Genomic DNA, 15,991 nt, shown 5'->3' with positions numbered 1-15,991 from the left:
CAGCTATACAGCCTTCAGGTCGTGCCCTATTATTCACATAGCCTTTGTATTGACCCATTTTTCTATCCAAAAAAAATTCAGCCCGAGTTGTTAGAAAATAAGAAAATTGGAGGTAAATCAAATAGGCATTATTAAAAATAAGAGGCATGTACCTCTCAAATGGAAACATCCACCGGTATTGAGCTGGTCCAGCAATCTTGGATTCAGTGGGTAAATGGACCATTAAATGGACCATTACATCAAAGAAATTTGGAGGAAAAATTTTCTCAAGTTTGCATAGTATTAAAATAATATTTTTTTCCTGCATTTCCAGCTCATCTAGATAGAGAGTTCGAGAACAAATTTTTCGAAAAAAATTGCTGATCTCTACTAAAATCTGAGATACATCTTTTGACAGCATTCCTCTAGTTGCTACTGCTACTGTTGACACTCCTTGGTCTTCACACACCGAGGAATGTTTGAAGCAAAGCCATCCGGGAACTTGATAGTGCTCAAAAACTGGCAGAAATTCTTTTTCTCTAGGCGTGATAAAGTGTAACATGCAGGTGGCATAACTTTAGATGCGCCACCTCCCGGTTGTAGATGCAACTCTTCCCTTAATCCCATTTCTTTTAAATCCTCCCTAGCCTGCCATGTGTCCTTAGTTCTCGAAGGGATATTCATTAATGTACCTACCAAAGATTCACATACATTCTTGACAATGTGCATAATATCCAAATTATGTCTAATTTTATTGGTACTCCAATATGGAAGTTCAAAGAATATGCTCATCTTCTTCCAATTTGAACTGTTCTGCACGCGTTTTCTTTTCTTCTGTTGCAGCAAATCAGGTGCCTTGCCAAACTCAACTTGCTCAATACGAAGAAGTTGTTGGAGGACTTCCTCACCTGATTGGGTCCTAGGAGGCTGTCTATGTTCTCTTTCTCCATTAAATTGCTTTTTTTCTCGACGCCATTTATGATCAATAGGTAGAAAACGGCGATGGCCCATGTAACAACATTTGTGACCATTATTAAGATATAGACTAGTCGTCTCATCTAAGCACACAGGACATGCCTTGTACCCTTTTGTACTCCATCCCGACAAATAGCCATATGCTGGAAAATCGTTTATTGTCCACAAAAGTGCTGCACGTAACATGAACTTCTCCTCCCTGAAGGCATCATATGTCTCCACACCAGTGGCAAATAACTCTTTTAACTCATCAACTAGTGGTCTAAAGAATATGTCAATGTCATTTCCAGGTGCTTTGGGACCAGGAATAATCATTGATAGGAAAAAAAATGGATCTTTTAAGCATTTCCAAGGAGGTAGATTGTAAGGAACAAGGATAACAGGCCATATACTGTATGAATTGCTCATGGTTCCAAAGGGATTAAAGCCATCACTAGCAAGTCCTAGCCTCACATTTCTAGGATCTTCAGCGAAGGACTTGTGATTTCTATCAAAATCCTTCCAAGCTAATGAATCAGCAGGGTGTCGCATCATGTTCTCATTATCTACACGTCTCTCCTTATGCCACCTCATATCCCGAGCAATCTCTTTGTTCACAAACAGTCTTTGCAGCCTTGGTTTTAATGGAAAATAACGCAACACCTTTCTAGGTATTTTGGAATTTGGAGATTTATACCGCGGTGCTTTACATTTTTCATTTGGACAATGATCAAGGCCTTTATTTTCATTCCAAAAGAGTGCGCAATCATTTTCACAGGCGTGGATCTTTTCACACTTCAGCCCCAACTCACGGATGAAATTTTTTGCCTCGTAATATGAACTGGGAATCAAAGCTGTAGGAAATACTTGATGCAAGAACTTCAGCAACATATCAGTAGATTTACAAGTCCACCGATTCATTGTTTTCAAGTGGAGGATATGGACAATAAACGAGAGTTTTGAATACTTTTCACAGCCCGGGTATAGAGATTTTTCAGCCTCCGATAATAATCTGAGAAACCTACTTGCTTCTCCTTCTTTCTCGGTACAAGCACCCGTATCAAGTTCCGGTGAATGTCTCCAACTCTCACCAAAGTTAGCAACTCCTACATCATTTAACAGCTCCTCCATACTGTCAAAGTCACTATCGTTGTCATTTATTTCTATGTCATCATTCTCATCATCAGATTCAAACCCTTCGCCATGATATATCCACCTAGTATAACTATCAACAATTCCTCGACACAAGTGATTGGCCATGACTTCCTTAGTTTGATCCTCAAAATTATTGCATACTTTGCAAGGACATGGCAGTTTACAATTAGGATCCTTGCCTAGAAAAGCAAACTTAATAAATTCATCAACTCCATCTAAATACTTGGGGTCTAGGTAGTTCTTAATAGACATCCAACTCCTGTCCATATTGTTGCAGCTCTTTATCCTACCATAAAGAATATGACCGCCACATTATATAGAAAACAAATGCAATGTAATATGAACTAAATTTAAACTCCTCAAATACCAGCAATGGGATCCAAGGTGTAAAACACATTTTTAGCAAAAATCAACCATCTCAAGTACAAATGCATTAGTAAGGCAACAAACTAAATAGAATCTGCAGCCACAGTATACATGCAAAAGTTTGGCAAACAAAAGATAAAGCCATAACAGACATGTTTGAAGTTGTGCAATAGAAAACCAGTCCTCAAATTTTGCTTCATTGTACACTAAATAATGTACTCTAGCTTAAGAGGAGCATAGAATATTGTCAAAGTATCTCCACTCCATTAGCTAGCTAGCGCCCAACATAAATGGTGTCATGTCTTCAAACCCGAATCTGTAAAATTGGCTCCTATATTTCATGTCACAACACCATATACAAGCTAAGATAAGTTTTACCACAGTTCTGTATCTGCCTTCTTCTTCTTTTTTTTCGGTTTTTGAAAATTATAGGTTAGTTTGGGTGCTACTGCATACTAAATTCCATAAAACTGAAATGGGATTTACCCTATAATACTAAAGTTCATGAAAAGAAAACCCTCAATGTAACAAAGACTTGGAATTTTAGCTTGTTATTAACTCCTATTCTGCTCTTAACATGCTGTAGAGCCACTGGAATCTTAGGATCAAATTAACATTGTTTTTTATGGTTGATTAAACTGCTGAACATATGCTATGTCAATCTGTATATACATATAGATTTGTGTGATTGATGGTATATGTAGCACAAGAATGCTTTGGAATTGTAGCAAATTAATCTACAAGGCAGACTATTGCTCAAAAAAGAAAAAAAAAAGAGCCTAGAAGGCAGCCAGACTTTAATAGTATTAAGGATTCAAAGTGGCTGAGCTTGCCCTCCCTCAAAACGAGTATTGACTGAGGGTTGCTTTCTCTAAACAGGCAAGTCTAATTCTTGTACGACATTTTGGATTCTTTCCTCTTTTTTTTTGGATTTTTTTGTTCTTTTATCCATGATTATAATGACATTCACCATCTTTACAAGTAAAACGAGCTTGTGATATATATAGTAAATCATAACAGACAAAAGTGCTGTACATAATCAATATAACTATGCTACTTATTAAGCCATCAAAAGTGCAGATTTCAGATATAGGGTGTTAATTTAACCCTTCGATCCCTATATACAAAAACCAGAATTTTCTTTTTAAAAAAACAATACCAGAATTTATTGCAATGCAACTGAAAATATTAGACAAAATAGACCCACTGAGACTAGAGTCTTGGTTGCTGCTAATTCACAAGAACTGGGCAGTGGACATAAATGATTCCTTCGTCCATTCCCTCAATTTCTGTCCCCTTTCATGGCAACCTTATCGGATAAGGGGATATATACCCAAGAAAACGAAAAAGATTTTGGTCACGGTTACACCTAACTCTCAACCAAGACATGTATTACGTAATTAGCAATAGGGCCACAAAAATTTAATATATCAGTATTTCCAACGACAGCAAACCAAAACCATGGAAGCTCAAAACTTCGCTTACTGGGTAAGCCTACAAAAATTAATTGCGCTGTCAATGAAATAACCTTGAACTACTCACCTAATTGGCCAGTTATTTAAACAAAACTCGATCCCTTCTCTCGGAATGCCCAACATAGGCTTCCATTCCAATTTTCAACAATTCTGTCTCCTCCCTCTTTAATGCATTCCAGAAAATAAGGAGCACTGGCTCCTCGGACCATCCTAAACTACCCTAACCTGTGGTCAGATAACCCGAAATATTGAAGCTAAAACAAGTAGCTACACAGCTTAATCCAGGCGACTCAGTAGCGATAACAAAAAGGATCTTACATATTAGGGATTTGGAAAAATTGGGGAAAATGTATAGGAGAGAGAAAAACGAACCTTTCCAATGAAAACCTTGTACTTTAATGCTGGACAGCCATGGTGATGCTAGTGAGAAGCCAGAGAACGGATTTGTTGTGTGGGTGAAAGTATCAGGCCGTGCGGAAGCTCTGTTTTGTGCTCAGTGCGGAAGCTCTGTTTTGGTGCTTAGTGCAGAAGCTTTTGTTTACTTCAGCTCGGTGAAAGTTTGTCTCAAGTGTTCCGTTGCTTTAAGTCAGACCAAGTGTTCCGTTGCTTTTGTTTTCAGAATGTGTTCCGCTGCTTTGGTCTTTGCTTTGCTTTGGATATTGTTTTTGTTGCGCGGCACTTTCACTATGATTTGATCAAAATTTTGACTTCACTCATTTTCCCTCCATTTGATACCAAAAATCATGTTTTTTTCTAGATTTGTAATATGGTTTGAACCATAGATTTTAATGCTATAGTATTATTCTTTATTTTTTAGCAAAAAATAAAAATTTTCATCAACATAGGTGGCAAAAATTGTTAATTTCATATAATTGAAAATGTACTTTTATAATTTGCTAATATTTTATACTAATTTCTTATAATTGCAGCACTAAAGAACATCTTGTAATTGAAAATAATTAAACTCAAATTATATGGTTATAACATAGTTTCAATAAAAATAATCATTTTCCCAACATTTGAGACCAATCATCATGCTTTTTTTATTTTTAATTTGGTTTGAAGCATAGATTTTATTGCTATAGTATTATTCTTTATTTTTTAGTACAAAAACACAAATTTTCATCAATATAGGTGGCAAAATTTGTTAATTACATATAAGTGAAAATATACTTTTATAATTTGCAAATATTTTAGCCCTGCAATTTTTTATAATTGCAGCACTAAAGTACATCATTAATTGAAAATAACGAAAGTCAAATTCTATGGTTATAACAGACTTTCATTAAAAATAATCAAATGCTATTAATAAGACATTATTGTTAAGTCAAAATCAAAGAAAATTTAGTGATGACATAATGTTATCACTAATTTATTCAAGATTATAATGACAAGAAAAGTCGTCACTAATTAAATTGCTAGTTTTTAATATTGTCAATTGCTAGTTTTTAATACTTTTGTGAAAATATTGATAATGGTTGAGAAAATTTTGTTACATTACTGCAAGTGATAAATGTACTTTTGTTCTTTTTCAAACATTTATTTTAATGTTTAATTTTGTTTAAAACTATTGTACTAGTATAGATTTGCATGACAAAACTTAAGTTCTCAATAGTTAAAAAATTCATTACAGAGAAAACACAAAGTAGTAGTTGCAAAATGTGTATAAATTACAGATATTTTAATGTGTATAAATTACAGTTTATTTTAATGTTTAATTTTGTTTGAAACTATTTTACTAGTATAGATTTGCAAGACATAGATTTATGGGTAATTTCTTTTTTTTTTTGCTTTCACATATTTAATTTATGTTAAATACAAAACCTACCAGTTTCCCTTTCATAAAAATATTAGTGCAACACTTTTTGAATTTTACTTACAAACATTTATGTATTTAACATAAATTAAATGATTCAGAGTGAAATGCCCATAAAGAGCAGAATATTTGTTCATGTAATGGAGGAAACCCACAAAGAGTTGGTACTTTATGGGCCATTTCTTTTTTTAAAAAAATTTAATTTATGTTGAAAAGATAACCTGCCAGTTTTCGTTTTGTAAGAAATCAGTGTAACACTTTTTGAATTTTACTTACAAACATTTATAAATTTATCATAAATTATATGTTTGAGAGTAAAATGCCCATAAAAAGTTGGTACTTTGAATAGATAATGCTCATTTGCCCATAAACTACACTCCCTGAAGGCTATTTTGTTAATTACTTTGTAGTACTTTGTTATTCCTTTGCTAATACTACTTGGCATGTAGTACAAAGGATAAATCTGGTATAAATTTCTTATTCCATTGATAAAAAGACCTGCCTGCCTTATAACTATTGTAATGAAAGATATATCTTTAGAGTTTATAACAAATTATTACTTAAGTTTGAGAAAATTATAAAATATTTATGCATAGTTTATCAAGATACCATTCGCAATTTCCTAATAAAAAAATAGGGGCTAAATTGTAAAAGTTAGGGTGCCATAATAGAAATAATAAAATTGGTGTATTACATATGGGGGTTAAATTGCAAAAGTTAGAGTGCCATAGTAGAATTAATGAAATTGGTGAATTACATATGGGGCTAAATTACAAAAGTTAGGGAGTAATAATAGAATTAAAGAAATCGGTGTACTACATATGGGGCTAAATTGTAAAAGTTAAGGTATCATAATGGAATGAATGGAATTTTTTACAACTTTTGGGACTAAATCGTAAAAGTTAGGGTGGCACAGTAGAATTATTGAAAGTGACTTAGAAATAAGTACTTTAAACTGTGACGATTAATTCTTGTCACTAAATCCGAATCGGTAGAGTTACAGTGACGATATTACAAGTTGTCACTATAAAGATCATTTTAGTGACAACCTTTTTCAAGATCGTCACTGAAGACTTAGTTGCTTTGAGCAATTATGACAACTATACTTGTCGTCACTAAACAACCACGTTTTGTGATGACTTTTGTCGTCACTAAAAAATGTTGTCACTAATGACCATATTTCTTGCAGTGTAGTTTGTGACGAAAATAATGGGTCGTCACTAAATATTTAGTTGCTTTGATGCAATTGTGACAACCTTAAGTATCGCGAGTAAAGAAGCTCCTTTTGTGACGACTTATTGTCATCACTACAAAATGTTGTCACTAATAACTTTTTTTTTTGGTGATCAGTGACGACAACATAAAGTCGTCCGTAAATAGGCCAAGCAATAGTGATGATGTTCTTAATGTCGTCACTATTGTGTGTTCTAAACACTCCCACGCTCTTACTAAATCTTGGCGGGAATTTACTAGTGACGACTTTTCTAAGTCGTCACAAATGTGTTGACTCCCGTTAGAGGTTTGTGACGAGTTATAAAGTCGTCAATAAAGGATCCCATTTTGTGACAACTTTGTTTCGTCACAGAGAAAAGTTGTCACTGATGACCAATTTTCTTGTAGTGACTGGATGTTTAGGTCAACTGCTATTATTTTATATTAAGCCACTTAACAATATCGGTACCACAACACTATCCTTTATGCATATGTGCACCATTTAAGACTAGAAATATGTAAGATATCTGAATAAAGACTAACATACAACTCACCATTTGATGCTAGAAGGAGGAAACAGAAGATCAGCAGGGCAAAGAAGGTTGCGTAGCTAAAGTGAGATTTAGCCATCTACAATTTCAAAACAAATATCTTTAATTTTGTTGCAATACTTGTGAGATAACAGGTAAAGGATGATAGGTACTTATAGTAAGAGATGGTGCATTTTTTCAGAACCTGGTAGATAATTGTGTTAAACCTTCATGACAATGTCAAGGAGCTTGGTCAACATTATATAACAAAAACACGTATTGAAAAGCATTAACACCATTAGAGGATTTGCAATATTGAATCCAAGGACAATATTGGCTGAACCAATTTTGCAGCCTTGAGTCTATATGGAGACATTTAATCCCAATTTGTCACTCAAAGACACTTGACCAGCTATGTGACCTTTAACTGATGAATATACTTAAAGTTCTACTAATAACCAACAACAACCATCTCTTCAATATGCCAAGGCACATGTTTACAAAATTTCTACTTGAGTAATTTCATAAAATGACAAGATTTATTTGAGGGTGTCTCTTTCGTTTGCTAGTGACTTGGTCATTGTCACTGGCCCCTTGTCGGAGGCGGGGAGGGACGGTCATCAGAAGGACCGTCCCTGAACAGTTTACAGTTATGATATGGTCCAAAAAAATTGTACGGTCTAAATCATTTCGTGTATCTTGTTTTTAACGACGTGTGTGGAACCCACAAAAATTTATTCTAAAGTTACACGTTGTGCAAACAAAGGTACGCGTTGTGCAAAATACACAAAGCCGTTAGAAATGGTTGTAGCCTGCCAGTGGTCCCCCCTTGTCCATCCCGACTTGGCCCATTCAACGCAGATCAGCTTTACAGAGGAAGGTATGGTTTGTAGTGGGATTTAATTTCTTTTCTTGTTCAGTCAAAAGACTCATTGGGATTTTGTTAATAATGTTGACTTGGGGCCGCTAAAGCAACAAGTACTCAAGAAGATCCGTACAGCATATCAATAAGTCAGCAATTGTTGTTTCCTCAATAGACAAACACTAGATTGAATTCTTTACAGAATTAATTTAGATTTCACGTCATTAATTTTAGTGGAGATTAATTAATTTCACAAGTGTTCTTTTCATTAATTCATAAGTCAGCTATTGTCATTTTCAGGAATTTTTTTTTTTCGTTCATTGGATAGGATATGATACCAACTTAGGTTCAAATTAGAAATTCAGCCTGGCCATAGAAATTTGAATAATTTCATAAATTTACATATCTACACGGAATATATATATGTGGGGAATATTGAGGAGTAACACCTATTGTTTTCTATATATATAAATGTTATTAATAAGTTAGTTGGAAATCATATTGCACCAATTTGTTTGACAAAGTTAGGAGGGAATTCCAAAGAGATTCAGTTAGATTGGCAGATTTCGCCCAGTTTGTTAAAGTATGTGCAACCTTACTTGGTTCTCTAGAAATCCATTGAACATCAACTTGAGTCTGTTCTAACAAAACCAATCGCACATCTTCAATGTTACCTATTGTTATGAGCTGATATTCATTTGAGATAAGCATATTTTTAGTGAGTAATTTAGAATCGACACTTTATGGAGTCAATTAAGATGTTTCATCTTTTATTCCCAATGTAAAAAAAATTTCCGATCGCATTTTTTTGTTTTGGTATTCATTCTTCTTTTAGCCTATTCTTGTTTGTTGTAAATTTTGCAAAAGTTGATCATAGAATGCAATTATAGAGAAAAAAATCAGAATCAATTAAAGTTAACTCCTAGGTATATTCTAGATTTTTTCCCTTTCTGGTTTAAAAAAAATCTAAAATCTAGATGTAAAAGAAAATGAGTACAGCCCCTGTAACAAAGATAATATAATCTGTTAATTAAAGAACAATTATACCAATTTATGGCTTTGATTAATTTTAATTTTGTATTCCTTTAGCATGTAATCATATTTATTATTCCTTTACATTTTCACAATTTCCAGTTTTTTTTTTTAAAAAAATTACACTTGGGAACCTTTAATAGTGGTAGATTTAAAGTGGGGCCCGTGCCGCACCAAAAAATCCGACAAACACACACTTTGAAAAAATTATGAATTTTTATAATGTGTACCACTAGTTGTAAAGTTACTTGTTCCCCTACTGATATCAAACAATGCAAAACAAATAAAGTGCAGAGTCAATTGAAGCTTTTCTAAAAAATAAAAAATAAAAACGAAAATAAAATAGTAAAATAATTGAGCAACTATTACTTTTATCCTCCCTCCATCCTTTTTTAGTATCATGTTTTTAGAGTCATCTTTTCAAAATCAACACAACTTCATAAGCTGTTCCATTTTACCATTTGAAAACAATTACGTTTTTTGCGTGCCACTACACTCATAGAATTTAAATGTGAGGGCCATGTTTAAGGTTAATCGAAAATCACCACATTCAACCTTAATAATTACACTTTTTTTCTTAAAAAGTTAGATTTTCAAAAACAAAAAATATCAAATTATGGCACATAGGGAGTGCAAGATTTATGACCAATTTTTATATTTCAATTACTGTTTAATTTTTGTTTTTCATGGACAATATTGGTTGTGGGATCATGCTGCAGTGACAAGTCACCTCACGAAATACTAAAATAATGCAAGTTACCGGTAGTTGTCTAAATTACCAAACTTTAGCAACAATTTTGGTCCTTTAGTGTCTTTTCTAAGTCCATTAAAATAATGATTATAAATTCTGTGTAAGTTTTTTTTAACTAAAATGCTAAGTTTGTTCACTAAACTAGTAGCTTTAATCATTCATCAAATTTACCAATTATTTGTAAAACTTACCATTCTTTAACAAAATCTTACCACTATTTCAATCAAACTTACTAATTATAATTGTTGTAACTTTCTTAAGTAAAATGGTAAGTTTATGAAATAAAGTAGCAAGTTTGAACAATTCACCAATTTACCATTTTATTTGTAAAACTAACAATTTTTCAACAAAAACTTACCATTATTGGAATTAAATTTATTAACCATTTTTCAACAAGAACTAATCATTGTTTGAATTAAACTTACTAAATATAATTGTTGTAACTTTCTTAAGTAAAATGGTAAGTTTGTGAAATAAAGTAGTAAGTCTAGACAATTCACTAATTTACCATTTTATTTGTAAAACTTACCATTATTTGAATTAAACTTACTAATTATAATTGTTATAATTTTCTTGAGTAGAATGACAAGTTTGTGAAATAAAGTAGTAAGTTTGAATAATTCACCAATTTAACATTTTATTTGTAAAACTTACCATTTTTCAGTAAGAACTTACCATTATTTGAATTAAACTTACTAATGTTGTTGTAACTTTCTTAAGTAAAATGGTAAATTTGTGAAATAAAGTAGTAAGTTTGAACAATTCACCAATTTACCATTTTATTTGTAAAATTATCATTATTTGAATTAAACTTACTAATTATAATTGTTGTAACTTTCTTAAGTAAAATGGTAAATTTGTGAAATAAAGTAGGTTGTTTGGACAATTCACCAATTTACCATTTTATTTGTAAAACATATCATTTTTCAACAAAAACTTATCATTATTTGAATTAAGCTTACTAATTATAATTGTTATAACTGTCTTAAGTAAAATGGTAAGTTTGTGAAATAAAGTAGTAAGTTTGGACAATTCACCAATATACCATTTTATTTGTAAAACTTACCATTATTTCAATTAAACTTACTAATTATAATTGTTGTAACTTTTTTAAGTAAAATGCTAAGTTTGTGAAATAATGTAGTAAGTTTGAACAATTTACCATTTTATTTGTAAAACTTACCATTGTTTAAATTAAACTTACTAATTATAAAGTACTACGTTTTGTTGGTGAAGTAGTAATGTTCGGTATTTAAGAGTAAATTTCATATCACACTTATAACTTACTAATTTTATTACCAAAGTTACCATATTACCACCTGATGTTAATTACTTTGGATCTTGGAAACCTAAATGAACAGTAGTGCAATTGTTACTAAAGATACCAATCTTGGATGTGAGGACCATTATTAATTGGCTGTACCAGTATTTTAATGTAAAATATTCACAAGTTATGGTAACGATTGACACTGTAGCATTATCCTTGGCAGGGCTTATGACTTTCTCTTTTTTTCGTTAGACTTGTTTTTTAGTATCACATCCAACTCTTTAGCAGATATTTTTTTTATGTTTATCAGAGTCCAATTTGCTACAAAACATATTTCGCCACAAAAGACCATAGAACTAGATGGCCAACACAAATACGTGCTGAAAAGTTCATTTGCTACTTATTTTCGACGACCAAACACTTAATTCGGTGGTGATGTGGGAACAAAAATTCTCTAATTAATTACCATTGTAATAGATGCTTTAAGTTCTTCCCCGCTTCAATAAAAGCTAAAGTTCATTAACGCAACATGGAGAGAAGAAGCAAGATTAATTAACTTAGTGACGCCATATGAATACAATTAATGTAGAAGAGATAAAAATAGAAGTGATTTAAGTGGTAGCATTTTTCAGGTTGGCTATGGCCTTTATCTAATGCTGTTCTAGTCTTAGATGAATAAATGCATTTCGCATGTAATCAAAGTATCAAACACTTTTGATTCATGCAGATCAGCAACTTCACTTTTTCTCTTTTTGTGTTGAAACGAAGTATTTATAAATTGAGTACTGTAGAATAAAAGGAACCTTTTAGAGGTACTCTCCCCGCTTTATTGTTATCTAATATTTTCACTATTTTGCTATTCCGAAATAGAAGTAACTATTTTGCTATCCCAAAATAAAATAGAAGTCACTATTTTGAGATTCACACATAACATCAGTTTTGTTTCAATTTTGCAATTTCAAAAACTTAGATAAATTTATCTAATGCCACCCCATCAGAACTTAATGGACCAAGACAGGTATAGTTAAAATTTTCGTGCGGTTGTACGGATATTATACTTCTTAAATAATTTAATATACAATCATGTAATTTTGTTCAACGCGAAAGTTTATTCGTGTATATCAACTTGAAGCATAAGTGCAATCTAACAGTATAATCCCCGTATAAAATCACACCTATTCCAATTCCAAACATAATAATCACATGTATTCATAACAGGTTGAATTCCCAGAAAAATGACTCTCATACTTGGATAGAGGTAGTCCATTTATATTTAAATGAATACAAGACAGATGGTAACAAACACACATGGATAGACTGATTAAGTTATCACTGAGCAGTGATGTTTCAATGATAACACATACAGGCATACATAATTAGCAACTGACATAGGAACAGCTACCGTTGGCGGCACATATGCAATTCTAGTGAATTGTTGGCCTTTATTTCACATTACAAAGTACGGTGCAAATTGTAGCATATAGTAGGCTTTCAACATTTGTAGCGACAGTAGCAAGCATAATGACGTTGATGACCTTGGCCAGTCCACATACATGATCCGGAGTCAGCATGGTCTCGAGACTTGCAAACATTGTGGCACCCTTGAGGGTCACATTTCCCTGACCAGGACTTGCTAGGCCTCTGGCAAAATTTAGCTTCAGCCATTGGCATCTCTGCATGAAACAAAGCAAGAGAAAGAGCAAAATATGTAGAGTTAGTCCAGAGTTTATGATATGTATGAGGGCTCTAGCCTGTCCACCTAGCGGATAAGTGTTTGTTAGTATTATAGGGTATGGCTCCTCTATGTCATTGTTTTGTGTCAATTTTTATCCCATTTTCTATTTTTACACCACATGTACTGTTACTTGCAACACTATACATGTATATTTGAAGTAGATTTACATGTGACGAGAAATTAGAAAGTGGAAGAGAAAATTTAAGAGCAGAAAACATTTATTGAAAAGCATACGTAATACAAATTAGTTCGTAAAATTTTGATTGTGAGTGTACATGCACATGATACACATGTATAACTATTGTAATTCATTGCTAGTGACACCCATATCTGTTTATTATACTCGAAATTCTCTAACTAAGAGAGAGGTAGAGACAAATAATTAAAACTTTGGGAATGTACAAATATATGCCATTCTGTGCATGTGTTCACCATTTAAGACTAGCTACAACTTACCATTTGGTACGAGGAGGAGGAAGCAGATGAGCAGGGCAAAGAAGGTTGCGCAGCTGAATTGAGATTTAGCCATCTCCGATATCTTATGTTAGCTTTACTTGAGAGAAAACAAGTAAATGATGGTACCTATTTATAGCAAGAGACAGTGAAATTTTCAAAAACCTAATCGGTAGTTGTTTTGAAACTTCTTGTCGCTGAGTTGTTAGAGAAAGGGACAAATATCAAAGAATAAAGACAAAGTCTAAGTCATAATTAGCTTACAAAAGGAGTTTGAACAAAGTATCAACACCATTAAACAAATCTAAGTCAGAAAAGGAAATGTACGAACAGAATAAGATGCTAGATAAAAGTTCAGCAAACATCACTTATCCAAGGACATAATTAATAGCATTAAGACCGGTACAAAATTTGAATAGATCAAAAGACAGCTTAATTTCCTACCGTTTTAATAAGATACATTGATTTATTTGAGGATTACTATATACATTGATTTATTTGCATAGATTACTGATCAAGTTGTATTGAGGTTGTTGATAGATCATTTTCTTCATCAATCCATGCATGAACAAGCCACGTCAGCTCACCTAAGACATTTAGTAACTTGAATAAGGTGAATTGATATAGGAACAACAGTTGTGTGTATGTACTAAATAATCAATTGGTTTGTTTAATGACATAAATATTAATGCTGCAGCATGGGACAGAGGTATCGAACATACAACTAAACTTGAAAATACAGTGGCTGATTCTTAGCATCAATTGGTCGAACTAAAGGACCACATGGGCTGAACCAATTTGGACCCTCGAGTCCTAAATAGAGACATTCAATCTCAATTGGTCACTTAAAGACGCCTAACAAAATTGGTGCTTACAAGATTTCCACTTGAGTAAGTTTACTTCTATTTATGAATATCTTGAATGATTGATTTTGTTGTTAGCCTCAGATTGATCTTTTGGGAACAAGGACTTTTTTTTTTTTTTGCACAAAAGTGAATTTCATTAACAAAATTGTTCAGCATAATTTAATTTACATCACAGAAATTTGCACAAACGGTAGGAAAAAAATGCAAGAAATATCAGATCTAAAATGAAAAATTATGGTAGATCTGAAAAATACAATAAATTTGAAAATATTTTCTAATAAGATAAATCACTACAATAGCCATCAAATCTACTAATCAACTACTCTAAGTTTGAATAATGATGATGAGATCTGTCGATATAGACTCAAGATCCAAAAGAATTCCAGATCTGATAACCAAATTTAAAATAAATTTAGATCTAATAAGAAAATAAGAAAAAGAACTACACAAAAATATCCCCAGGAATTTTTTGGAGAAATAGAGAATCCCAACAAGATATCAATTGTGAGACTTTATTATAAAAATATGGTAAAAATAGAATACGGAAAAGAAGGCCTTTTGAGAAGAGAATAAGAAGTAGAGAGAAGTTGGAGAAGAGGAGAGGTAGAGAGAAGAATTTTGGGAACAAGTTGATCCCTCTCTTTGTTTAAGATACTATAATATTTGATGATTTGAGTTGGAGGATAATTCATCTTTGCTATCAGATGGACTATGAAAAGGGGTAGGGGCAAAATATGTGCCAAGTTAATATTTGTGGGGAACTAAACTTGGACATCCTTCGCAGTTCGCAGCATAGTATCCTAAATCACTGTCAGTGACCTGTTAAGGATTAACTCAAATTTCTGTCTAATTTCAGCTCGGAATGGTTAACATTTTTTCCATGTAATTACGTTAGCTCAATATCTTTTCCTTCTTAAAACGCCTTGTGTTTGCAAAATATGCCATTACTTGTTACTAAATATTAAATTGTGGATTTACAAGAAGGTCAATAACTGTTTCTGGACAAAGATCTTGTGAGATCTGGTTGCTTATTTCATCAATTGCTTGAAGGCTTATCACTGACGAATCTTGTTTTGACTGATTATTTGTGAGATTAGTCTACTCATTGCACTCTAAATCTTGCTTTATCATGTTAGTTTTTGCTGTTTCACACCGTCTTGCTGAAGACATTGGGCCAAGCAAAGGTTTATTTATTTTTCATTTATTATGTGCTAGAACCCATAATTTACTTAGGTTGCACTAATCCCGATTTTTGCTCATCACCTACTGTGATTATATTTTAAAGAAGTCGTGTCTTCTAGTGATATGGGAAATTTCTTGCCGACTTCCTTGGCAATTAATAAAGGGGAGTTTCTAGAGAAGATAATTCTTTTTGTGCATTTTTTTTTTAACCTGCAAAGAGAAGACCATAAGTAACTCATGGCTTTTGCTGTAAAGAAATTAAAAATTAAGTATTTATTGTTTTCTTAATCCCAAAGAAAAAGGAAAAATGAACATAGTAATTTTAGATCATCTATTTAATCTATTAATTGTCTAAA

General features: G+C 32.6%; 1 protein-coding gene across 1 annotated transcript; it reads right to left on the bottom strand.

Moving 5' to 3' along the window:
- Positions 1-417: 417 nt before the first annotated feature.
- On the bottom strand, positions 418-2,355 carry LOC113774251. The gene has a single exon (XM_027318807.1). The coding sequence runs from the start codon at positions 2,353-2,355 to the stop codon at positions 418-420; it is 1,938 nt and encodes a 645-aa protein (XP_027174608.1).
- Positions 2,356-15,991: the final 13,636 nt, after the last annotated feature.

Source organism: Coffea eugenioides, chromosome 6 (assembly GCF_003713205.1).
Source record: "Coffea eugenioides isolate CCC68of chromosome 6, Ceug_1.0, whole genome shotgun sequence".
Classification (NCBI taxonomy): domain Eukaryota; kingdom Viridiplantae; phylum Streptophyta; class Magnoliopsida; order Gentianales; family Rubiaceae; genus Coffea; species Coffea eugenioides.
Note: the sequence above shows the minus strand (reverse complement) of the source record. Positions and strands in the feature narration are given on the sequence as shown.